General features: G+C 43.0%; 1 protein-coding gene across 1 annotated transcript; it reads right to left on the bottom strand.

The window, feature by feature from the left end:
• Window positions 1-27,503, bottom strand: PRSS38 (serine protease 38). The gene is made up of 5 exons (XM_054584054.1): window positions 27,371-27,503; window positions 27,004-27,166; window positions 26,076-26,347; window positions 697-839; window positions 1-255 (listed from the first exon to the last, which is right to left on the bottom strand). The coding sequence occupies exons 1-5, from the start codon at window positions 27,501-27,503 to the stop codon at window positions 1-3; spliced, it is 966 nt and encodes a 321-aa protein (XP_054440029.1).

Below are 27,503 nucleotides of genomic sequence, written 5' to 3'. Positions count from 1 at the left end.
TCACAGCATTGGCAGGAAGGCCATCACGGTCACAAGCACACTGAGAGAGGCCCCCAGAGTGCAGGAGAGTGTGGGGAGCGGCTGAGGAGGTGGAGGTGTGTGTGCTATGTGATAGTTGATCCATGTTGAGAAATAGGACACTCGGGCATACACGGCAGGATACACTGGGAATAGGCAGCCACGGCCCCAGCTCACTATTCCAATTTGCACCCAGACGCGGTTGAGTTCACAGACGAGTGGGCCCCCAGAGTCACCCTGGAAGAAAAGAGGAGTTTCCTGTGAACCCAGAGACTGGAGTCTGCCGCCTCCTGCAGGAGGGTGGCCCGGAGCCCAGCCCTGCAGGGCCCAGCCGGAGCCCCTTCGCTCCGCACGTGCACACCACCAGGGCCAGGCCCTGCTGTGGGAGACAGCAGGTGCTCCAAGGCAACAGGTGCCGGCAAGCGCCCAGGTGGGTGCACAGCCCCGGGCTGCTCCAGCCAGCACTGGGGTCCACAGGGCACTGGGCACTGACTGGGTCTGTGTCCCGTGTGCGCCTACTCCGCCTGATGGTCCTGCCGAGCCTGTGGCTGCGCACAGTGATGTGCTCCCAGACCCTCAGCGGCCACCCACCCACTCAGTACAGTGTTCTCAATGGCTCCGAGCAGGGGAACAGTTGGAAACCACAGGCTTGGCGCCTGTCCCCGTGGTGGGATGCACCTCGCACACAGTCTTCACGTTCATGAGGTCCCCTGCACACATCATGTCCGGCTGAATGAATGATGTGTGCCCATAGAGCAGCTGGCACAGGAACAATGGGATCAGAGGCATCTGCACCTCCTGCAGGTGGTCTGAGGAGTCACCTGTGAGAAAGAAGCACAGGTTCAGAGACAGAGCCTCCCAACCCTGTTCCCCAGGATGTGCCCAGCCCCACCCCAGGCCCAGGGTGCTCCAGCAGCGGCTTTTCTCGCTCCTGCCCTCCAATGACTCCCTTCCCTGCACCAGGACTCAGGCTTTGGCCAATGAAATTGGATTAGAACTGCCACATGGAACTTTCTAAGAGAAACATAAGAGCCAGGGCCCACGTGAGCCCATTCCCTTCCCACTACTATAGCTTGTGTGCAAACAGCTCCATCAGCTCTGTCCCTGGGTGACTGTAGGGCTGACACTGTGTGCTCAAGGAACCCTCAAGTTTTGTGAGATGTCACCCCAGGTCCCCGCTATGCTGAGGAATGCAGTAATTGGTCCCAGGAACCATGGACTTCCCTGGCCACTGTGTATGGGGTCCCAAGGCCCCAGTCTGACAGGAAGGAGCTGCTCTCACAGGCTGGGGACCCTGTGACCGGGGGTGAAGGGGGCCGATGCATGTGCACCTTGAGGGGAAGAGACAGCAAACAGAATGTTGGCAATGTCTGTGGTGGCTGCTGGCTGTGCTGGCGAGGTAGTTAATTAACACCAGGGAAAGAGACACAGGAGCCCCGGATGGTGCCCACAGGAATGCAGTAGCGGAGTCCACAGACTCGGGTGCAGGGTTGGGAGGGGCTGCCCAGGAAAGCGGAGTTAGGAAACTGCTTTGAAACTACCAAGCCAGCTACCAATGTCCCTGATCTTCCACAGTGCCACTGAGAACACGGACGGGGCGGGGGTGGGGCAAGGCCTCCGAGGGCCCCCCTCCTGCGGGGAGCACGTTCCAGGCCTGGACATGCAAGGGGCACAGGCGGCTGGGATCTACAAGGCGGACGGACGCCAGGGGGATGCCAGAGAGAGACAGCCCCGGGCGGCACACGCCCGGCGCGCAGAGGGCACGCTCCAGGGCGAGGGCAGACGGTGGCCGGGCGGACTGCACAGTGCGCGGGGCTCCGTGGGGGTGGGAGGCTGGCTTCCAACGAGTCAAGAGTGAAGAGTCTTATGGGGGGACAGTGTCGAGGTAGGGGAAACATCCCGCGGTGCTCACAAGGACACTGGGGCCACACGAACTTGAGCAGGCGGAGGGCCTCAATGATGAGTGCGGCACGGCATCGCTCCACCGTTGGCATCAGGGCCCAGGGGCCGACGTGCAGCGCAGATGCGGGTGGCAAGAAACTGGCTATCACTTCCATGAGTCCTTCACTGCGGGTGCTGGGCCAGCTCAGGAAATGGGGAAACCAGGCAAGAGAGGTGTGTGCTCAGGGTAGGTTTTCCCTGGCCTTCCACTGGGAGCTCATGAGAAGTATGGGGGCAGGGCAAGGACCAGAGAGAAGGTTCCTCAGGGCAGGTGTTCAGGAGACAGCCAGCTGCCACAGGGTGACCCAGAAAACACAGCTTGCTTGCACACGGCACAGAAGCCTTCCAGCAGAAGGGGACACCGTACTTCGGCCCCCAGGGCCTGGACAGGTGCTCTCCTCTGGACAAAGGGCGGCAGTCGGGCCCATGTTCCTGAAGGGCCTCGGGGCTCAGGCACTGCAGTGACACCACCAGGCATCTGCCTGCTCTCCCTGCTGCCGCAGGCCCGGGTGTCTGCGGCCAGGGAGGCGTGAGGTGTGACACTTACAGACTTTACTCATCTAGTGATACACTATCGAGGGCACAAGCAGACAGTTCTACACCAACAGCTGGAGACTCCAACACCCCCCACCCCGGTGATGGAAAGAATGACCGGACAGAAGACAAGGAAGGAGGCAGAGGGTTTAAATGGCACAATGAACCGGCCTGCACCACAGACATGTGCAGGGTGCCCCAGCCAAGGGCGACGGCGCGCACGCGCATGGTAAATCCCTCACGTGCGTAGGGGCATTTCCCAGGACAGAGCATATGTTAGACCACAACTTAGGTCTCTATAGATTTTAAAAGACAGATAGGACAAAAGCTTCATAACAACGGGTTTGGCAGTGATTTCCTCATTGTGACATCAAAAACACAGGCAACAAAAGAAGAACAGACAAATTGGGCTTCATGAGAATTTTAAAATGTATGAGAAAAGACACTATTTACTAGAGTAAAAAGGCAACCCCACATAATGGAAGAAAGTATTTGCAAATAATATCTGATCAGGGGTTAATATCCAGAATATATGAAGAACTATTCAACAACCTACTTGATTCAAAAATGGGCAAAGGATTGAACAGACGTTTCTCCAAAGACGCCACACAAATAGCCAATGAGCCCATCAGAAGATCCTCAACATCACTAATCATTAGGGAAAAGCAAACTAGTACTATGAGACATCACCTCACACCCGTTAGGATGGCTACTATCAAAAAGAGAAAACAAATGAAGGCAAGGATGTGAAGAAACTGAAACCCTGGTGTGCTGTTGGTGGGAATGTAAATTGGCGTAGCCACTGTGGAAAGCAGTGTGGAGGGTCCTCAAAAAATTAAAAATAGAATGACCATTTGACCTAGCAATTGAACCTCTGGGCATATACCCAAAACATTTTAAAGCAGGGTAAAGTAAATACCTTGAAGGGATGTCTGCACACCTATGTTCATAGCAGCATTATTCACAATAGCCAACTCAGCGCCCACTGTCCAGTGATGGATTACCAAAACATGGCGCGCACACAGTGGAATATTTAGTACAGAAGGAAGGAAATTCTGACATATGCAGCAACAAGGATGAATCTTCAGGACACTGTGCTGAGTGCAATCAGCCAGTGAGGTGGCTCAGTCAAAATCACAGACAAAAAGTGTCATGGTGGGTGCCAGTGGTTGGTGGGAGGGGACAGTGGGGATTTGTTGATTAATGGGGACAGTTTCAGATGTACAGGCTACAAAGAGCTGTAGGATTGTTGGTGGTGACGGCTGCACCGACCTGTGCATTTAAATGTGGTTAGGATGGCATGTTTTATGTTCTGTGTATTTTAACACAATTTAAAAAAAGATTTGTGCTCAGAAGTTCTCTCAAATGAGTCAAGAATGCCTCACTTTATTGTGTCATGTTATTACAAACAAACATAAAAGAGGACCATGCATGAACCAGTGAGGAGTATTTCTGGAACCGTCAATTAGGGTGAATCCAACTCTGTGCCCCTCAGGGCCAATGAAAGAGACAGAGAGCGGACATGTCAACTGATGCTGGTGTCTGTGGATGGAGGGAGGGTGGGATCTGTTCGGGGAGGAGGTCCTGGAATGAGAGCCCCTTGCAGGGTGGGTGTGTGACAGGCCCACCAAGACGGGATGTGCGTGCCCCGTCACCACACCCCCTGCAGACTGCTGTAAGGGAACACGGAAGGACCAGTGTCATGGCTGGGAGGTGAACGGTCCTGGTTTGAGGGTGACCTAAATTTGGGCCTTGGGCCAATCATTTCTTGGATGTGGTTAAAAAAAGACTATTGAAAACTATGTTCAAAGATTACTGAAGGTTGGAAACAACAATAATGCCAATATAATGTGCAGAAGTAAAACACAGATGAGAGCATAAGGAGATGAGGGGGAGTGGAGTTCTAGTGTGTGAAGTGTTTACACCGTCTGTTAAGTAGTAAACTACAAAGTCAGGTGACACAAACTGCATCCACGGATCCAATTCTCTATCCTTCCCTGCGTCAACGACATTTGCCATGACCGAGAGGTGTGACGCATTTCCCAAAACTCGGATCTGGATTTGCCATGTGATACTTTTGTCAGTGGCGTCCGGGCAGACCTGTTGCAAGCAGGGACTTGGAAAAGTGCGGTGTGTCTCCACCAATGCCTGGGGATGCGCTAGACAGCAGACAACGCCTGGATCAGAGTCCAGTGCTCCAGCTTGCCTGTCCCAGGCTGCCCGTGACCGCGGGAGCTGAAGGCAGGCCCACCACTGCACACAGCAGGCTTTTCGGGTTCACTGTCACACAGCGTTACTGCGGCAATGTGTAAGTGCCGCAGAAAATGGTGCCTAGAAACTGGAGGTGTCCATAAAAATAACAAGAATGTGGCACTGGTTTTGGGACCTGGTAGATGGAAAAGGGTCCCCATAGGATAATCTAGAAAAATGAAAAGAAAACAGATCAAAACGGTTGGGAAAATGGTGGTCTGTGTTCTGAAGTTTCCAATGGCAATTTGGAAGATAGAAAATGTGCTTACTGAACTCAAGAAACTTGAGAAGATGACTCGTGGGCAGGATTATGAGAGTCTAGAAGTTGCTTCTGGCTGAGTGCAAGGTACTATAGAAAAGGTAAACTCAGAATAGAACACGTGAATTTTCAAGCCGAGGCTGGAGGGTATAAAGAAAGGAGTCAGCCAACCTCCCGGAAGGGACCACGAGGCTTTGCGGGCCAGACCACCTCTGTAACATAGGCTGAACTCTGCCGCTGGAGCGGGGCGCAGCCACAGATACTACTCATGTGAATGAGCACGCTTGTGCCCAAATACAAACGCATTTAAGACATGGAGCTTTGAGGTTTATACGATTTTCATATTTCATGAAATGTTTTTTGTTTGTTTTATGTGGACATGTAAAAGCCATCTCAAGGTTGCCAGAAACACAAGTCGGTGGGCACAACTGGGCCCGCAGGCTGCATCCTCTGGGTTGGAAATGAAACTGCTTTGGTCTCAGTCAAGGGCTTGGCTGTCAGCACCTTTGTTGAAAACTTGAAGAATTAAGAATGTGCCTAGTAGACGTCCCATGCTGGAAAAGAGGACTCTAGAAATCCTAAGGCTGTCCTGCAGCACGCTAACCTGCCGAGGGAGGCCAGGACCGAACTCGGAGTTACAGACCTCAGAAAGAGCGGCTTGGGCTGCGCAGGAAGTCACTGAAGACTTGTTACAGTGCTGCCTGTTTGGACTAAAAGGTAGGAGATGCTGGAAATGCTGAAAGGTTTCCGGGCCCCCAGGAAAGGCTGGGAAACATGTTCAATGAGTGATTTTTCAAGGCTCTTTTAAGAAGTAGCAAAGAAGGATGTCTTAGAGCCAAGAGCCACAAAAAACAGCCATTTGGAATCTTGGTATGTTTACTGTAGAAACTGGGGGGCTGATTCTAAAATTCACATGGAAATGCAAAGGCTCCCCAGCGCTGTGTGAGCGTGAAGAAAAGAGGCGCGTGGACTGTGTGTTGGGCCAGACTCATCGCGCAGCTGCGCCCCGCAGAGGCCTGTGAGGCAGAGCAGGAGGCCCAGAGCCCCCCACCTCCGACAGTCACACCGTGTCTGACAAAGGTGCTAATATGAGTCAGCGGGGAAAGGAGGGCTTCCAGATGAATGGCACTGGAGCAAGGGGGTATCAATATGGGAAAAAGTAGTTCTTAATCTTTTTCTCACATCGCATGCAAAAAATTGTGATAGATCCTATAAATAAATGTAAAAATTTAATTTATAATGCTTCTAGAATAAATGAAAGACTTATTTTCATGGCCTTACAAGAGGCAAATCACCATAAACATGACACAAAAGGTCCTACATATAAAGGGAAAAAACATAATAAAATGAACTGTCAAAATTAAAGACTTTTTCCAATAAAAGATATATTAAGAAATTTAGAAAGCAAGCCACAGGCTAGCAGAAAATATCTGTATATCTACCAAAGCACATGTATCCAGAACACAAAAAGAACGCCTATACCTCATAAAACCTCAAGAAGTTATCACTGCGCAGTAATCAGCACACGGCAGTGAAAAAACCGGTGACGTCAGACTGGACAGGGGTGTGGGGCAACCGGAGGCCTCATACACTGACAACGGGGATGTAAGATGCACAGTCAGTTTAGAAAGCTGTTTGGATTTTCTAATAAAGTTAAATTTACGCCCACCCTGTAGCCAACATATTCTACTTCTAAGTATATGCCCAAGATAAACAAGTGTGTGTTCACCAAAAGACTTGCACCACAGTATTTTTTGCCGATTTACTCATAGACCTAAACACTGGAGACAACCCAGGTATCCATCTACAGGAATATGGAGAGAAGAAATTTGGCTATGTTCATAAAATGGAACACACTAAGTGGCAGGAAAACAAGATAAACTACCATATGAACAACATGGATGAATCCCAAAAACAGGAGGTGAGGGAAGGAAGGCAGACACAAAGGAATGCATGCTGCACGCTTTCATAACCATGGAGTTTAAGGTGAGGCATATCTAAGAATCCACTGCCAAATTCAAAGATTTACCCCCTGTTTCTTCTAAGAGTTTATGGCTTTAACCCATATTTACGTTGTTGATCCACTTAAAATTTTGTATACAGTGTGAGGTAAGGGTTAAGCTTCATTCTTGTGCATGTGGAAATACAGTTGTCCTACCACCATTTGCTAAATAAGCTATTCTTTTCCCATTGAATGAACTTGGAACTCTTGTCAAAAATCAACTGGCTATAGACGTATGGGTTTATTTCTGGACTTCCATTCTATTCCATTGGTCTATATGCCTGTCCTCATGCCAGTAATACATTGTTTTCATTGTTGTAGCTTTGTAGTAAAATTTGAAATCAGGAAGGGTGAGAACTCTAAATTTGGTCTTTTGTTCAAGACTGTTTTTGGCTATTCAGGGTCCCTTCCAATTGCATAAGACTTTGAGGATCAGCTTTCCCATTTCTACAAAATTTTGGGATTTTGACAGAGTAAGTATCACTAAAGGCAATCTCTACGAAATGCAATCTCAACCACTTTGGGTAGTGTTGATGTCTTAACAACATTAAGTCGTCCATTCCAGGAATATGAGCTGTCTTTACATTTATTTATGTCTTTTAAAATTCCTTTGAGCAATGTTTTATAGTTTTTGGCATACAAGTTGTTCACCTCCTCGGATAAATGTATTCATAGGTAATTTTTCTTTTGGATGTTTTCTTAATGTACTTTTTCATTGTTTGTTAAGATATATAGAAACACAAGTTATTTGTGTATCTTGTAACTCTGCTAAAGTTATTACTGTCTACTTTTTTTGAAGATCATTGTGATTTTCTATATATAGGATCCTGTCATCTGTGGATAGTCTACTTCTTAGTGCCAGTTTGGAAACCTTTTATTTCTTCTTATTGCCTAATGTATCTGTCTAGAGTCTGGTACAATATGGAATACCAGTGAAGCCATCCCACTTTTGGTCAATACGGTACAGTAGGTAAATGCTATACTCACTTCCTACCACGACCACATCAAAATTACAACTAAATGATAGAACAAACACCCCATGAGAACCACCTGAGGACGTGCTGAACAGAAATCCTACAACTGAGGGTATCGGGAAGAAGCCATCCTGAGCGCGGTAAGAGTGGGTATGTGGAATGGGCTGGCCCCCGCCCACATGCGGCAGTTGAGATTAGGGAAGGGTACCTCAGCTACAGAGGTCCTGTCTCAGGACCAAGCACCCCAGCCCCACCCCGGGATCCTCAGTCCGGAGTATCAGTGCCAGGAAGCGGAGTCCCTACGACAACGGGCGAGGACAATGAGTGGGGGTTCTGCCCAGGTGAGAGGGCGGGCTGCTGGAAACCCAGGTGTCCTCTTCAAGGGCCTGCACGCAGGGTCACTAGCTCACAAAAACTCACCTTGGGCTCCAGCAGAAGGACAGCAGCTCAAAAGACAACAGGAAAAAACCAGGAGGAACTGAATTGCGTGGCTCCAGGGTGAGGGCCGGGGTGGAAGCTGCCACTGGTTGTATGACGAGCCCTCCCGCCACACGGCCTGCCAGTGCAGGCAGCCACCAAATCTGAATCTGCTCTCACCTGGAGAACGCTGCTCTCCCTGCTCTGCTGGCTCCCCAAGACCCCCACTCCCACCCAGCTCCCACACCACCCGGGCCCATTTCAGCAGCTGTTCCTCACAGGCAACCCGCCTCAGCCCAGGCTGCAGACATTTCTAAAAATTCTCCAAGGTCTGCAGGCCCTAGACTGCTGATGCCTGGCTCCCAACTGCCCTGTGTCTCGTGCTGAGCAGCCCCAGGCCTTGCACTGCTAACAGCCAGCCTCTCTTCGCAGTGTAGCCTCTCCCTTGTGCCTTTGGGCCTGCACAGGCAGCTAAAAACTGCCAATCACTTTGTAGCTCCTGCCCGGTGCTACACTGGTGACCTTGGACTGCTCAAGAGCCCCTCCCAAGAGGCCCTGGGACCAACACACCCGGCAGCCAGCTTCAGATCACAAGAGAGCACCCTGTGACTAGCTCCAGAAACAGCATACCTGAAGGGTGGTCTTGGTGGGCACTAGGGTCCCTCTGGACTAAATCTTGTTCCACGGGGTCCGCCCCAGCTTAGCAGATAGTCCACTGGGATTGTGGCCAGTCTTCATAGCCAGTCAGCCTGAGGGTCAACCCCACAACTGACAGGCCAGTAACAATCAAGGCTCAAATACAAGAAGAGAGCACACACAATGCACCTGAGGGACACGTTTCGAAAACCTGGCTCAGGTGACCAGCAAGACTGCACCACTGGGCCCCACGGGACACCTACTATATACAACCACTTTGCCAAGACTGGGAGACGTAGAAGATCTACCTAATACATAGCAATACACAGAGAGGCAGCCAAAATGAAGGAACAAAAAATGTCCCAAATGAATGAAAGGGAGAAAACTCCAGAAAAGAACTAAACAAAATGGAGGCAAGCAATCTACCACATACAGTTCAAAATACTAGTTATAAGGATGCTCAGTGAACACAGAGGAAGAAGAGGTGACTCAGTAAGGGAATTTCAACAGAGTGATAGTAAACATAAAAAAGACATGGAAACATAAAAAAGAACCAGTCAGAAGTGGAGAATAACAGAAATGAAGACTATATTAGATAAAATAAACAGCAGATTAGATAAAAGTAGAAGATCAAATCAGTGATTTAAAAGTACTAGGTGTAGAAACCACCCAAGCAGAAGAGCAAAAAGAAAAAAAGTTAATAAAATGATATCTTAAGGGAACTCTGAGACAACGTCAAGTGTAACAACATGCATGTCATAAAGGTACTAGAAGAAGAGAGAGAAGAAGGGATTAAGAACCTATTTGTATAAACAATGACTGAAAAGTTCCCTAACCTGGTGAAGGAAATAGACATGCAAGTCCAGAAAGCACAGAGAGTCCAAATAAAATAAATCAAAAGAGGCCCACACCAAGACAGATCATAATGAAAATGCCAGAGGTTAAAGACAGAGAATCTTAATAGCAGCAAGCAACTGGTTACATACAAGGGAACTCCCAGAAATCTGCTGATTTATTAACAGAAACTTTTCAGGCCACAAGGGACTGGCATAAAATATTCAGTGATGAAAAACAAGGAGCTACAACTAAGACTACACTACCCAATAAGGTTATCATTTAGAATCAAAGGAGAGATAAGGAGCTTCCCAGACAAGAAAAAGCTAAAGGAGTTCATCACCACCAAACAAGTATTACAAGAGATATTAATGGGACATCTCTAAGAAGAAGAAAAAAGGATCATAAATATGACCAATGTAATGACAATGGCTTCATACCTGTCAATAATCACTTTAAATATGAATGGATTAAATGCTCCAATCAAGACGCACAGGGCGGCTAAACGGATAAGATAACAAGACCCACATACACGGCGCCTACAAGAGACCCACCTCAGACTGAAAGACACATGCAGACTGGAAGTGTAAGGATGGAAAAAGATATTTTACGCAAATAGAAATTTTTAAAAAGCTGGGGTGGCAATATTTAGACAAAATATACTTTTAAAACAAAGGCTTTAACAAAAGATAAAGGACATTTCATAATGATGAAGAGCTCAACCCAACATGAAGATATAATTCTTGTAAACATTTACACACTCAATAGAGGAACACCTCTATTAAAAATAAATACATAAAATAAATACTGACTGATATAAAGAGAGAGATTTACAGTTAATATTGTAAAAGTAGGGGACTTTAACACCACATTGACATCAATGGATATATCATCTAAACAAAGAAATAAAAAAGGAAACAGTGGCGTTATGTGACACATAAACCAGATGAATTTAATAAGTATTTTTAGGTCATTTAACCCATAAGCAACAGAATATACATTGTTTTCAAGTGTACATGTAACATTTACTAGGATAGAGCACGTTAGGTTACAAAACAAGTCTCGCCGAATTTAAGAAGACTGAAATCATATCAAGCATCCTCTCTGATCATAATGGCTTGGTAAAGTAGAGGTCAATTACAAGAAGAAAAATAAAAACCACACAAACACATGGAGGCAAAATAACATGCTACTGAACAATGAATGAGATCAAGAAGGAAACCAAAAGATACCATGAGACAAATGAAAATGGGAACATAAAACCAGGTAAATATAGCCCATTCAATAAATGGTATCAGGAAAGCTGAACATACACATGCAAAAAAATGAAACTAGACCACTTTCTTAACACCATATGTAAGAATAAACTCAAAATGGATTAAAGACTTAAATGTAAGAACTGAAACCATAAAATTCCTCTTTGACAACCTTAGTAACATTGTTTTTGATGTCTTCTTGGGTAAGGGAACAAAAGAAAGAAATAAACAAGTGGACTACACCAAACTGAAAAGTTTTTGCACAGCACAGGAAACTATCAACAAAATGAAAAATAGAAGACAATATTCACCAATGGAACATGTGATAGGCATTAATATCCAAAATATATAAAGTACTCAAATAACACCAAAATCCCCAAACAATTCCATTAAAAAATGGGCAGAGGACCTGAACTGACACTTCTCCACAGTGGACATACAAATAGATGGCCAATAGAAATATGAAAATAAGCCCAAAGTCAATAATCATCAGAGAGATACAAATTAAAACCACAATGAGATACCATCTCACATCTGGTAAAATGGCTGTCATCAATAAATCAACAAATAATGAGTGTTGGTGAGGACGTGGAGAAAGGGGAACCCTTGTGCACTGTTGGTGTGATCGCAAATCGGTGCAGCCACAGTAACAGCATGGAGGTTCTTGAAAACAATTAAAACGGGAACTACAAATGTTACCTACATACAATGGGATATTACTTAGCCATAAACAGAACAAAATATTACCATTTGTGACAACATGGATGGACCTAGAGGGTATTATTCTAAGTGAAATAATTCAAACAGAGAAAGACAAATACCATATGATTTCACTTACATGCGGAATCTAAAAAATGAAATAAATAAACAAAACAGACCAATGGGTACAGAGAAGAAATTCATGGCTGCCAGATGGGAGGGGAGTTGAGGGACTGGATGCGAAAGGGAAGGGACCGAGCAGCACAGAACGGCCGTCACAGAGCCGTCGGGGGATGTGAAGCGCAGCGTAGGGGGTGCAGTCAGAACCACCGCAGTAACTGTGGCGGGGCTCGGTGGGCCCTGGGTCTATCTGTGATATCCCCTCAGAGGCTGCGAATGTCGAACCACTATGCTGCAAACATGAAGCTAATGTAATACTGAATGTCAAATGTAACTGAAAAATAAATTTTAAAACAGTACATTGTAATAATTTAGGAATCTGATTTTTTTTCCTGAATGTTTTCATTTGTTTTAAGCAATCTGTTAGGAATTAATCTGCAGAACTCTCCTGTAGTTTGCAGCTGTCGATGTCTGTGCTCAGTTTTCGTAATTCGTTTTCTAACTTTATGTTTATTACTTACACCCTTACAGATGTGCCCTTTCCGCGTTCTGCCCCTCCGCCCTCCGCCCTCCTGTTCCCCAGTCATCGCCACACTGCTGTCTGTGTCCGTGTGTCACTCACACGTGCTCTCCGGCGAATCCCTTCACCTTCTTTCATCCAGGAACCGCCCCCCCCACAACAGCTGTCAGTCTATTCCATGTGTCCATGTCTCTTTCTATTTTGTCAGTTTATTTTGTTCATTAGAGTCCACATATAAGTGAGATCATATGATATTTCTCTTTCAAGGTTTTTTCTTAATTATTATATTTATTTTTCATTCTGGCTTCCTGAGGGTTACCCTATGTCTTAATAGCTCCTTGGTTACCCAATACTTTGGGCAGAAATTGTGCACAAACACCTAAACTGCTAGGCCTTCTGCCTGCCAGTGCACCGTGTGTGGGTCCGGTGAGCATGTTTCAAGTCTTTACGATTTCCAAGTCTGCTTCAACTTTTATTTCCACTCAGCCCACTCCGTCTTCCATATGCATGCATGTCGTTTTCCAGTCGGAGCTAGGATAAATGGAAGATTCATCCAGTCCTTTCATAGCTCTCTTATTTCCAGTGTCCCCATAAAATTTGTTAGGGACACTGTTCACCCCATCCAGAACCACAGCCTCAGACAAACAGTGATATGTTTTCCTCACTCATTTCTTACAAAGTTTGATACTTTAACTTACGGTACACCAAGTGTGGGTTTCAGCACCCTCTCCAAATCAAGTTCTCCCCCCTCCGGGTGGAGAGACTGACTGTCTTCTCAGCCAGCCCAGCCGCAGTAAAGCCAACAACGACCCTGCCAGAGCAGGAGCCGGGGGTCAGGATGGTGAGGCCCCAGTGAGCAGGTCAGAGACTTGTCATTGCCGACCAAACTCCTACCAGTTTCTCATAAACACTGTTCTAATTTTCTTTGCTTTGAATTGATCTTTGGAGCCCTAAAACATTTTTTAAACTATTCTGTCCAGTTTTATATTTATTTATTAGCTGACATCTTCACTCCAACAGAGCCAGAAGCTCCAGGTAGAGATTTCTAAATTATTATTTTTACTGTTTACTGCTTTAAAAAAAAATATTTTCCTGCCTTCCTCCATTCCCAATAGACTGATTTTTATATTATTTATTTACTCTCTACTGTTTTGTAAGTTAAATATCCAATTTTTAATCTTCCCTCTTAAATTTTTAACATGCACACCTGAGCATACTCATTCCTCAAAGGAATAAAAATAACCCTGCTTTATATGTTTTATGTTATTTCATTTTATATGGAATTGTTTTCCAGTACTTGAATTCCACCTTGCTGTTTTCCCACAACCACAATCATTTTACTGTTACTTTACAGAGAACATGTTTATTTGGGAACATGTACATGTTAATCCAATTCATTTACTCCAGCATTATGCTCATTTCAATTATGTTTACTTTCCTTATTTCAAAGAATATACTACAACTTTTAAACAATCAATAGAAATAACAAATTATATTGGAAAATATTTTGAGATGAATTACAACAAATAGAGCAGAAAAAATGAAATAAAGAACTGAAAAAAGTAGAGCCAATGAAACAAATATTAGTTATCTGAAAAGATCAACAGAACTAACAAACTTTTAAGTAAGCTGACTACAAAAAAATGAAAAGGTACAAATAGAAACAAAAATCAGAAGTGAAACAGGGAACATCATGACCAACCTTACAGAAATAAAAAGGATTACAAGAGAATTCTACAAATAATTCTATGTCAACAAATCAGATAACTTACATGAAATGGCAACATTTATAAAAACACTCAAATTATCAAAACTGCACCCAAGTGTTGGTTTTAGTTGATAAAGACGTCAAAACAGGTATTATAAAGGTCAAAGAATTATTTTCAAACCACATGAAAGAGTTAAATAAAAATGTCATGATAATGAGTCAACATATAGAGAATCTCAATAGAAAAACAATAAATATGAAGAGAATAAAATAAAAATTCTAGAGTTTAAAAACACAGTAACCAATATTAATAATTCAACAGGTTCCATCAACAGAATATATAAGATAGCAGAAAACAGAATCAGTAAAATTAGAGATATATTAGTACAAGTTATCAAGTTTAAAGACTGAGCAAAAAAAAAAAAAAATGAAGAAAAGTTAACAGCATAGAGACCTTTGGACAACACGAAGCACACCCAAATACGTGTACTAGCAGGACCCCCAGAAACAGAGGAGGAGAGAGAAGGAGAGTGAAGGAGCAACAAAAATGTGAAGAAATTGCGGTTCAAGTCTTGAATTTGAGGAAAAAGAACCTTTATAAATAAGGAGCTCACTGATCCTCAAGAAGGACAAACACAAAGAGATGCACACGTAGACAAAGCATGACTAAACTGCTGAAGCCAAAGACAGAGAAAAATCCAGAAAACAATAAAAGAAAAAAAGTTGCAGTGTCCCACAAGAAACAATGGAAGCCAGAGCCAGTGGAAGACAGATTCAAGGTGCTGAGGGAAAAAACTGTTCAGAGAAGAAACCTATCCTTCTAAAAAGCAAAATAAAGACATTCTCAGATAAACATAAACTGAGGAAAAATTAACACATTACCTTTCATTAAATAGTAAATAAGTCCTTCGTGCTGAAATGAAATGACCTAAGATGCTAACTGTAATCCACAGAAAAAATGAAGAGTACTAGAAATAAATGTATTGATAGATTTTTTTCTCATCTTTATTTAAAAAAAATAAATTTTATAAAGCTATAGTTATCATTGTTTTTGGAGTTTTGATTATATGTGTATGTAGCATATGTAACAATATTAGCATAAAGGGGGGATGGAACTATATTAAAACAAAGTTCCTATATTTTACCAAAATTAAGATAGTATTAATCTGAGTGGATTGTGATAACTAAGTAATCCCTTGAGCGAACACAAGGAAAATATCTTTTAAAATATAATTTAAAACTAAAGAGAATTTAAATGATATGCTAAGAAACATTTGCTTATTAACACAAAACAAGGCAGGAAAGAAAAAAGTAGAGGATAAAGAATACATGCGATATATAGAAAACATTTAGGAAACTGACATTTGGAAATCTAACCATATTAATTACATTCAATGTAAATCAACTAACATTTCAATCAAAAGACAGACTGAATGAAAAGAGAGCTCAAATGAAAAAGGGAACCCGTCTATAAACTGTATGCAAAAGACACATCTTAAAGACACATACAGATGGAAAGTAAAAGGATGGAAAAAGACACACCATGAAGAGACTAACTGCAAGAGAGCCAATTAAGTGGCTAGACCAGTATCAGAGAAAGTAGACATTAAAACAAGTGATACTACTAGGGACAAAAGCAGACATTCCATAATGATAAAAGAGCCAAAACAACGTAAGACATAATTGTAAATGTATATCCACCCAGTCAGAGCCTGAATGCACATGAACCAAACCTGACAGAATTGAAAAGAAATAGACTATTCTCCAATCATAGTTATAGATTTCAATACTGCACTCTAAATGACATGGAAAATCAGTAAGAATATAGAAGACTTGAATACATTATCAGCTAAAATGACATGTGGTTGATTAAAAAATTCTACACCAATGATAGCAAGACACATTTTTTTCAAACACACATGAAGCATTCTCCAGGACAGATCATATAGTAGGTCATAAAATACATCTCAATATGTTAAAAAAGTGTGAAATCATACCAAGTAAATTCTTTGAGCACAATTAAATTGAAGTTGAAAGTCACAACAGAAATATATTTGGTAATTCACTAAATACTTAAGAATTAAACAACACACTTTAAAGAAGAAATCACAAAAGGAATGAGACAGTATCTTGAAATGAATGAAAGGAAAAACACAACATACCAAAACTTGTAGGATGCATTCAGAGCTGCACTTAGAGGGGACTTTATATCTTTAAAGGTGAATATTGAAAGAAAAATGGCACCAAAACACTCTAAGCTCACACCCTAGGGAAGTGGGGGAGGGGGGGAAGCACCTAAAGTCAATGCAATCTGAAAGAAATAATAAATATAAAAATGGAATCAATGAAATATAAAACCTAAACTGGAAAATCAATGAGCAAAATTTGGTTCTTTGAAAAGAACTCACACATTAGTAAACTGCTAGCTACAATGATGGGGGGTGGGGGGGGGGACAGAGGACACATTAATTACCAAAACCAAGAGAAAGAAGAGACGTTACTACTGACTCTTTAGAAATTGAAGGAATTATAAGGTAATATTATGAACAAGTGTGTGTCATTAAATTAGACACCTTACCCTTGCTCAGGAAGAAATGGAAATCTGAATAGGCCTGTGTAAGAACAAAAAAATAACAATAAATAGTGAGGCAGTAAGTAGATACATATTCTTCCACAAAGGAAAGCCTAGGTGCAGATGGCTTTATTAATTAATTCTATCAAATATTTAAGGGAGAAAAAATACTATACTACAAAATCTAGTATTACTCTGGTACCAAAGCCAAGCAAAAATCACAAGAAAAATACAGCCAGTATGTCTCATAAACAGAAATAAAAAAATGTTTAACAAGGTATTAGCAAACTGTCCTAGCAACCTGTAAAAGGATTATATGCAAAGACCAACAGGAATTAATCGTAGAAATGTAAGATTCATTAGCATCTCAAAACTAATAATGTAATCAATCTTATTAATAAAATTGAAGTCAAAAGAGCCCCACAAACATCTCATAGATACATAACAAGCATATGAGAAAAATATGACTCCTATTCATGATAAAAACTCAATAAACCAGTAATAAAAGGAACCTTAATTAATTAAAGAGAAGCTACAAAAATTCCACACCTAATATCACTTATAATATGCAAAACTAAATGTTTTTCCTTAAGATCAGAAACAAGGCAAAGATATTCACTTTTACTATGTCTATTTAACATTGCACCAGAGATTACAGCCAGTACAATGAGGCAAGAAAGAGAATGTGAACCAGACTGGAGAGTGAGAAGTAAAACTACCTTTGTTCAGACAACATAATGTATTGTATGAAGAAAATCATAATGAATGTATGAAAATATGAAAAAACTATTAAAACTGTCCCTGAGGATCTTACAACTGTCTTAAATAATCTCAAAGAGCTGAAGAAAAATATGGACAAAGAATTAAAATAAATCATGAAAATGATATATGAACAAAATAAAGCTATCAATAACCATAAGTTGTTAAAATGAACCCAACAGGAAATCTGGCACTCAACAGTCTTACACTCTAAGTGAAAACTGCACTGGAAAGGCCACACAGCATATTCTAGAGGGCAGGAGGGAGAGTCAGTCAATGGAAAAATGGAACAACCAAAATTACAAAAAAACTAAGAAACTGGAAGGGAAAAAGGAAAAGTGAGTGGAGCCCACCATACCTGTGGAAAAGCATCAAATGAGTCACCACAACAGATATTATGGGAGTCCTAGAAGAAAAGGAGAGAGGAGGAGAAATTGTCAGAAAAAAATACTTCAAGAAATAATGGTCCCAAACTTCCTAATTTGGTGAAACACATAAATTTACTAATCCAAGAAGCCTGACAAACTTCCAGTAGAATAAACTCAAACAAGAGTCCTCACTGAGACTCATTATAATGAAACTGTCAAAAACTGAAGGCAAACAGAGAATTTTGAAAGCAGCAAAAAGTGATCTGTTATTTGTAAGATATCCTCATTAAGACCAATAGCTGAATCTAAAAAAACAAAAACTGAGAATTCTACACCTGGCAACACTGCCCTTCAAAAATGAGAAATTAGACATTTTCAGATAAGCAAGAGGTTAGAAAAATGCTAACTTAACAGGTGTTCTTCAGGTTAAGATGAGCATACCCAAGACAGTAACTCAAAAACGTATGAAGAAATAAAGAACTCTGGTAAAGGTAAATACATGAGCAAATATATAAACCTTTATTTCCCTTTTTGGCTTGTAATTCCAGTTTTTATTTTCTACAAAATTTAAAAGATAATGCATAAAACAATTCTACATATAGGTTTGGAACGCACAATGTACAAAAATGTGGTCTCTAGTTTTTGTATGCTATTAAAGTTCAGCTGGTACCCATTTAGGCTAGATTGTCATAAACGTTGGATGTTACCATGGGCTATCCCCATGGTAACAACAAAGAAAATATCTAAAATATATGCATAAGAAATTGTGAAGGTGCCTTGACTGGTGTGGCTCAGTGGGTTGGGCACTGTCCTGCCAACCAAAGAGTCACCAGTTCTACTCCTGGTCAGGGGACATGCATGGTGTGTGGGTCAGGTCACCGGTTGGGGGTGTGTGAGAGGAAACCAACTGATGTTTATCTTCCTCTTTCTCCCTCCCTTTCCCCTCTCCCTAAGAGCAAATAAATAAATTAAATTAAATTAAAAAATAGAAATTATGAAGGGGATCATAACAGCTCATTACAAAAAATTAACTGAACACCAAAGAAATCCATATAGGAGGAAATAAAGCACAAAACATTACAACATACAGAAAAAGAAATGGCAAAATGGTAGTTCTTCCTCTAAGCAATTACTTTAAATGAAATGGGTTAAACTCTCCACTGAAAACTCAGGGACTGGCAAAACTGAAGTGTCCCTCATGGGATAAATGGATAAACAAAATATGGCGTATCTACATTAGCGAATATTTAGCCATTAAAAGGACACAGGCTACAACCTCACTGAACTCTGAAAACACTATACCAAGTAAAATAAGCCAAACACAAAAGGACAGCTTTGATTTCACTTAGATGAAATATCTGAAACAGGCAAATTCATACCAATGTAAAGAAGAATAATGGGGCTGGGGAAAAGAGGAATGTTACTGACTAAAGGTTACAGAGGTCCCCTTGGAGTGATGAAAACACTTTAGAGACAGGTGATGATGGCTGTACAAGATTATGAATGTAATTAATGCCACTGAGTTATATACTTAAAATGGTAAAAAAGGCAATGTATCTCTATCCAGATCAAAATCTAACCTCCACAATAAAAAGTCTCAGCTTTTTAAAATAGAAATTGAAAAGTTGACCATGGATAGGTGAGCCTTCTTTTCAACAGTTTCATAAGCAATAAACCTCCATTTTGGTCAACCCACTGTAATTTTGGGTTTCTTTGTTATAACACTTTAGCCTTTACCATAACTAGAATGATTAGAAAGTAACAAGAAATACTAACAACCGAATAATAAAGAATATAAAGAGCAAATTCACTGAATTGCAGTCCCAAATGGCCAATAAATACATGAAAAGAGGCCAAAAGTTCTAGTAATAGGGACCTACAATTAGGGACCAATGGATACATCAAATTGGCAAAATTTAACAGCATGCTAACCCCAAGCATTTACGGTGCGGCATAATGGGAACACTCGTACCTGCTGATGGGATTATAAGTTGGTGATACAAGTCAGTAATACAAATTAGTGAACACTGAATATCAATTTTAAAATTTAGTCAATTAATATATGCTAGTTTTGTACAATCTAAAAATTCTATTCCTAGGTATGTAATCTATGCAGAAATGTCCCTCAGAAGTTTGGAGGTAAAACAGGTGTGTCATGTCGGCAAACGCGTGCTGGTATATTTGCGTTGTGACAATGACAGGAATTTGATGGTGGGAACCTATAATACTAAGTGATCTGAAAGCCCAGAATGTCCCACTCAGTTGAGAATTACTGTGTCTACTGTTTGTCCCTAGAGAGCCACCTACACATACCCTCACAGATGGAAATAAGGAGAAGCAATTATTAAAGTCCTCTGCGGTATAATGTACAATGGCAAAAGGGAAACCAGCACAACCTCCCTCAATAATGGTAGATAAATCCTAATGTATTCACACAATGAACCATTCAAACAGCATTTAAAACACATTGACTAGAACTACAGGAATTAATTCAGACACATAATTCTGAGAGAAAAAAGCATAATATGACTTAAATAACTTTATATGCAAAATACTGTATTTTAATGGGTCATTTCTTTTTAAGTTTTATTTTATTGATCATGCTATTACACTTGCCCCAATTTTTTCCTCTTTTCCCCCTCCACCCAGCACCCCCCATTCCCTCAGGCAATCCCTATACCATTGGTCATGTCCATGAGTCATGCGTACTTTGGCTACTCTACTTCCTATACTGTACTTTACATCCCCATGCTTATTCTATGACTACCTACTGTACTTATAATCACCTCACCCCTTCACCCATTCCCCTACACCTCCCTCCCACCTGACAACTATCAAGATGCTCTCTGTATCCATGATCCTGTCTCTGTTCTTTTTCTTTGCTTGGTTTGTTTTTAGATTTGTTGATAGATATGTATTTATTGCCATTTTATTGTTCATAGTTTTGATCTCCTTTTTCTTAAATAAGTTCCTTTAACATTTCATATAATAACGGTTTGGTGATGATGAACTCTTTTAGATTTTCTTGTCTGGGAAGCTCTTTATCTTCCCTTCAATTCCAAATGGTAACTTTGCTGGGTAGAGCAGTCTTGAATGGAGGTCCCTGCTTTCCATGACTGAATATTCCTTGCCAATCCCTTCTAGCCTGCAAAGTTTCTTTGGCGAAGTCAGCTAACAGTTTTATGGGAACTCCTCTATAGGTAACTAAATTCTAAATTTTTTCCTCTTGCTGCTTTTAAAATTCTATCTTTAACCTTTGGCATTTTAGTTACGATGTGTCTTGGAGTGGGCATCTTTGCATCCATCTTGTTTGGGACTCCCTGTGCTCCCTAGACTTGCATGTCTATTTCCTTCACCAAATTAGGGAAGTTTTCCTTCATTATTTTTTCAAATAGATTTCCAATTTCTTATTTTTTCTCTTCTCCTTCTTGCACCCCTATGATGTGAATCTGGACCTCTCGAGATTGTCCCAGAGGCTGCTTATACTATCCTCATTTTATTGGATTATTTTTTTTCTTGTTGTTCTAATTGGTTGATTTTTGCTTCCTTATGTTCCAAATTGTTGATTTGATTCTCAGCTTCATCCACTCTACTGTTGTTTCCCTGTAAACTGTTCTTTATTTCAATGAGTGTATCCTTTGTTTCTGATTGGGTCTTTTATTATGTTGTTGAAGTCCTAAGTTCCTTGAGCATCCTTGTAGGCAGTGTTTTGAACTCTGCATCTGGTAGATAGCTTATCTCTATTTTGTTTAGTTCTTTTTCTGGAGTTTTGATCTGTTCTTTCATTTGGGCCATGTTTGTCTCATTTTGGCAGCCTCCCTGTCGTGTTTTTTGTTTGTTTGTTTTTTAATCTATTAGGTAGAGCTGCTATGATTCCCTGTCTTGGTATCATGGCCTAATGTAGTACATGTCCTGTAAGGTCCAGTGGCACAGCCTCCCCCATCGCCCATGTGGGTACTCGAAGTCTGCCCATGTTGGCTGAGTACAACCTCTTCTTTTAGTTGAGCCTTGATTGCTTTTGGCAGGTCAGTGGGAGGGATTTACCCAGGCCAGTCAGCAGCAAGGGCTAGATGTGACCACTGACCACCAACCTCCGCCCTCTGTGGAGGATCAGCTGTACAGGGGTAGAGTGGTGGTGCTCTGACATGGTCTGTAGCTGTCCATGGGGTGCACAGGCTCTGGGGTTTCTTGGGTGGTGCAGGCCAAGGTCAGCCCCTCCTGTGTTCTGCCTGGGGCCACCCTAAATGCACTATAAATCAATCTGAGACGGCTGCTACTTGTGCTGGGCTTGGAGGTTCCCAGGCAAAACCAGGCTGTTCACCTAAGCTGGTGGCTGCTAGTGCTAGGCTTGGAGCCACTTAGAAAGTGGTAGAGGGTCTGGGGGCTCACTGAGGTTGGCTGTGGCTTGTTTGATAGGATTTAGGAAGTTGTGTAGCATGAGCCAAGACCAGCCATTCATGTGGAAAAGTAACTCTTAACAGTTTGGGTGGGCCTGTAAGTTGGGTGGGACAGAGTCTCCAGGGATCTCCAGTGCGGGGCTAATAGTGTTAGCCAGATTGATGGAGTCTCATATACAGCACTAGCCGGCTGGCTCTGTGGCTCTGTGGGGAAAGGTCTCAGAAAAGGGACAGTGGACTCTGCCTGCATCTCTGTCTGGGAGAAAGCTGTCCACCAGCTCCTGACTTGCTGCCAAAAAACTCAGTTCCTCCCTGGACGCCACTGGTGCCATTCAAGCTGCTCCCCCGGTGCTGGAGCTCAGAGGGAGTGAGTCTGAGTAAGTCCGTGTAGGGGTTCTTTAAGAACAAACTGCTTGGGATTCCAGAAGTTTGTTCCACAAACTCAATACCCGCTGGTTTTTGCAGCCAGAAGTTATGGGGACTTATCTTCCTGGCACTGGAACCCTGGGCTGGTGGGCCTGGCACTCCTTGCTCCCTAGATATCCCTCTAATTTTTACCCACCATCCATGGATGTGGAACAAGTCTGTCCCACGTCTCCGCCACTCCTACTGATCTGAATGGATGTGGATTCCATAGTTGTGAGACTTTCATTCAACTCAATTTTGACAGTTCTGAATGATGGCTGTCCTTTATTTTAGTTGTAATTCTAATGTGGTTGTATGAGAAAGCAAGTCATGTTTACCTATGCTGCCCTCTTGACCAGAAGTTAATGGGTCATTTCTAAGAAGAAAGGTATGAAAGCATGCATGGGAATATTAAACATAATATTCAAGATGGGGGTAATTTGTAGAAGGAAGAAAGCAGAAAAAAAATTGGGAAGGGTAATAAACAAGCTGTTCAAATACATCTGTAATATGTTATATGAACAAAGGAGTCCTTGGTGGGGGGGACAACTGATCATCTTAAATTCATTCACAGAACAAGTATAAAAGATTGAAGGTACATCGCCCCAACTCTCAATTCAAAAAGTTAGAAAAGGGTGACTCAGCGAACTCTAAGAACACAGAAAAATGAAGAGATGGCTAAGTGAACAAACAGCAAAGTAACCAATCCATGAGGTAACTACCCATCACTATAACCTCAACACAAATAAAATCTATGGCAGGTAGTTTTCAAAAAGACAACGGAATAAGTAAATTTTGGTGGGGAAAAAAGAGAGGGAGGAAAAAACAAATTAAGAGGAGAATATAGGAATTACATTATTACATAATAAAAACCTGGACTGAAATGGGTAACTTTCTAGAAAAATATAATTCATAAAAAGCGGCCTAAGAATAAATCTGTTTAATGGATTAACCAGTAACCATCGTAGAAATTAAAGATAGTAGGAATAATTTACACCCACAAGAAGTACCAGAGTCACAGTGTTTTATGGGTAAATCATATACCTTTAAGGAGCAGCTAATTTCCACTTCATAGAACTATTCCAGAGAAGACAACTTACTGTGCAAAGTCAGATGTCAAAAAAGGCAAGGTCAGCTATGAAAATTCTAGATCTTACCATTACTTACCATTAAAGGTAAAAAAATCTCTAAATAAAAAGTTTAATTTGTTCTTTTTAATAAAGAAGAATTTAAACTTACTTAGAATGATATACCCTAAGTATCTCATGTAAGTGGACTCACACAGTATTTGACTTTCTGTGACTGGCTTGTTGTTCTTAACACAATCTCCTCAAGGTTCATCGTGTTACAATTTCCTTCCTTTCATAGGCTAAATAATATTCCACTTTATACGTATGCCATGTTTTGGCAATCCATCGCCTGTCAGTGGACACCTGGTTTGCTATTGTGAAGCATGTTGCTATGAGAAGGAGTGTGCAAATATTGCTTCAAGACCCTGCGTTAAAATACTTGGGGTGTATGCCCAGAAGCAGAACTGCTGGGTCAGATGGTGATTCTGTTTTTAATTTTTGATGAACCTCCATACTATTTTCCTCAGCAGCTGTGCAATTTGTTTGTCACTCATTTCCAGCATTGTCTTGTTTTTAGTTGATATTTTTGTAGTGAAGTGTTCAAACTCCCTTAAATTATCCTGTTGTATATATTCTGTAGCTTTTTGTAGTAACCATGGGGATTACACTTACCATCCTAATTTTAATTTATACCAGTTTACCTTCAATAACGTTTTCTAAAATTAAGTATACAAAATTTTAAATTTCTTAACCTGGTATGAGGTATCAACCTAAAATCTCCAAACCAAACCACAAACTTAATAGTAAACCGTTAGAAGTATTTCCATGAACAGAGTATTTTATTTCATAAAATTAAATAAAAGGATACCTAGTATAATTTCCACTAGAGTTTCCAACCATTCAATAAGAAAAGATAAAATATAGGAAGGGTAGTGATGAAACAATCTTATTTGAAGAAAAGCATGATTTTAAAATATTTAGAACAGTCAAATAATCAATTCACAAGCTATTAAAAATGAGTTCCATAAGGTGGCTGGAAAGAATGTCAATGTGCAAAAATCAACAGCTATGACTGATGAGCAAATGCAATTTAAAAGAATCTTTCCAGGTCCATCCATGCTGTCACAAAGGGTAAAATCATCTTTTTCACAGCTGAATAGTATATCATTGTATAAATGCCCCAAGGTTGTTTTATCTACTCACCTACTGATGGACACTTGGGCTACTTCTATATCTTGGCTATTGTAAATAACACTGCAACAAACATAGGGGTGCTTATGTTCTTTCAAATTAGTGTTTTGGGTTTCTTCGGATAAATTCCCAGAAGTGGGATCAGTGGGTCAACAGGCAGTTCCATTTTTAATTTTTGGAGGTATCTCCACACTGTTTTCCGCAGTGGCTGCACCAGTCTGCATTCCCACCAACAGTGTAAAAGGGTTCCCCTTCTCCACACTCTCACCAGCACTTGTTGTTTGTTGACTGATTATAAGCAAAACACAGACAGACTCATAGAGAGCAGGCTGACAGCTTTGCAGCGGAGGGGGGGGGGGGCGGGGGGGGTGTTTAAGGGGTGGAGAGATGCAGCAAAAAGGAAAAAGGACTCATGGACATGCACAACAGTGTGGCGATTGCAGTGGGGAGGGGGCTGAAAGGGAGATAAAGGATAATGGAAAAATACAATTAAAAATTATAAATACACACTTAAAAAAAATAAAAGAATCTTTTACTTAGCCATAAAAATTCTAGCCCTGGCTGGTGCGGCTCAGTGGACTGAGCGGTGGCCTGGAACCAAACGGTGGCGGGTTCCATTCCAGGTCAGGGCACAGGCCTGGGTTGCGGGCCAGGCCCCCAGCAGGGGGCACGTGAGGTGTAACCACACATTGATGTTTCTCTTTCTCTCCTTCTCCCTCCCTTCCCCCCTCTAAAAATAATAAGTAAAAAATTCTAGAGTACCCAGGTACAAACCTAGAAAGAAAAACAAGGCTTTTATGCAGAAAATGAAAATAATTAATAGTTTTAATAGGCTAAAAAGGTTACTTGTAAGTTAAGTTTACAATCTTAAGAAACTTTACTGTGAAACTAGTGGTTTTGATATGCTAAACATTATTTCCACACTCAAAGTAGAAGGAACTACTCTGTATACAACAAAGCCAGGGATAAAACAAAACTCCACACTGAGAGAAGAAATAGTGGTTAATAGGTTGGAATTCCAGTCCCCAGGTGCCTGCAACCCTGTAACTGACAGAACACTCTCTCCCCTGCGGGGGCGGAGGGCCCTCACCCCTTCCACAAGCTCCGACTTGTGGAAGTACTGACACTGCACTTCGTTCTCTTACCTTTTGAGGAGATGAGTCCCCATCCTGTAGCCCAGCAGGTAAGGTTCTGAAGGTTCACGTCCGGCGCGGCCACGCAGATGGGGAGCACAGCATCGGAAAACACAATGGCCGTTTTCAGCTGCACCAGGGCCACGTCGCCTCCCACAGGGTGGTGCACTTCATACGAATGATGTAAGATCACCTTGTTCACCTCAAACCACTGGGTGTGGCTGCCTGCGACCATGAGGTCCACAAGGCCCACGTACATATCGTAGGCCTCCGTATCCCTGTTCCTGTGGGGGCAGAGAACAAAGGCACCGGGCTCAAGCACCTTGACTCTGGGGAGGCGCCACCATTAGCTCACAGACACAGGCAGGCCTGGAGCACTGGCGGCAGCCTGGCGTCCGGGCTCTGGGCCAGGATGGGGAAAGCAATCCCTTGCGGGGCAGTGGGGACTTGCTTGTCTGCAGAGCTGCCCCCAAAGAAGTCCTGACCGGGGCCCATGGAGGGCGTGGGAAACATCAGGACCTGCTGGTCACCAGCAGCCCAGGATGGTGAGCTCGTGTACAGGTGTCCCGTGGGCTGCCCAGAGACCTCTGCTCAGCTCTCATCCTCTGCTGTGCCGCTTCCCCTCCCTGCCTAGCGTGGCTCCTGCCCTGCCATCCTGTGGTGAGTCTCCCCTCCTCTGATGGTCTCCTGGCTTCCCCTCTCATCCTACGACTTGGCTCCACGCCCGTCTCAGAATGCGTAAGGCCCTGACGATCCCTCCCTTGGCCCGGAAGAGCTACAGCACGGGTCGGGGCGGGGCGGGGGGAGCTACGTGCGGCCCCTCTCCCTCTCCAAGGCCACGAAGTCCTGCCCGGGCGCCTCTCTGGCCCTGGGCCACCCCGGAACGCCCCCCTACCCCCACCATACCCCCACCCCCCGCCGTCCCGCACCACTCACTCACCTGTCGAAACAGTGAGCTGCGGAGAGGACCCAAAACTCATGGATGATGGACCCGCCGCAGATGTGGAAGCCCCTGTAGTGCACGCTGACCTGCCACGGCCACTTCTTCTCCGGGGCGTCAACGCCCCCCAGGACCTTCCCCTGCACACGACGCTGGCCACAGGCTGCGCGGACCGGTGCGGCGCGCGTGAGGGGTGCAGACACGGGGGGAGGGGCGCGGCAGGGAGCACAGGTGGGGAGAAGCGCATAGGAGGGGACCGGGAGCGGGGCGAGCCGGGAGAAGAGGCCCAGGGAAAGAGCCTCTGGCGTGCCAGACTGCCCCCAACCACTGCCAGCCCGTCCGTGTGTGTTGGGGGGCGGTGTCCTACCCACGTCACGGCTCACGGGGACCCCCTCGCTGTTAGAGGGCCTGTGCGCCGTGGCTGCGTCCCGAGCGGGGGACAGAAGGAGCAGCAGCAGCAACTGGAGGCTCGAGACTGGGCGGAAGTGCAGGACGGCCAT

The sequence above is a fragment of the Pteronotus mesoamericanus genome, unplaced genomic scaffold (assembly GCF_021234165.1).
Source record: "Pteronotus mesoamericanus isolate MK-2021 breed Mesoamerican mustached bat unplaced genomic scaffold, CSHL_Meso_final contig_752, whole genome shotgun sequence".
Lineage (NCBI taxonomy): Eukaryota > Metazoa > Chordata > Mammalia > Chiroptera > Mormoopidae > Pteronotus > Pteronotus mesoamericanus.
Note: the sequence above shows the minus strand (reverse complement) of the source record. Positions and strands in the feature narration are given on the sequence as shown.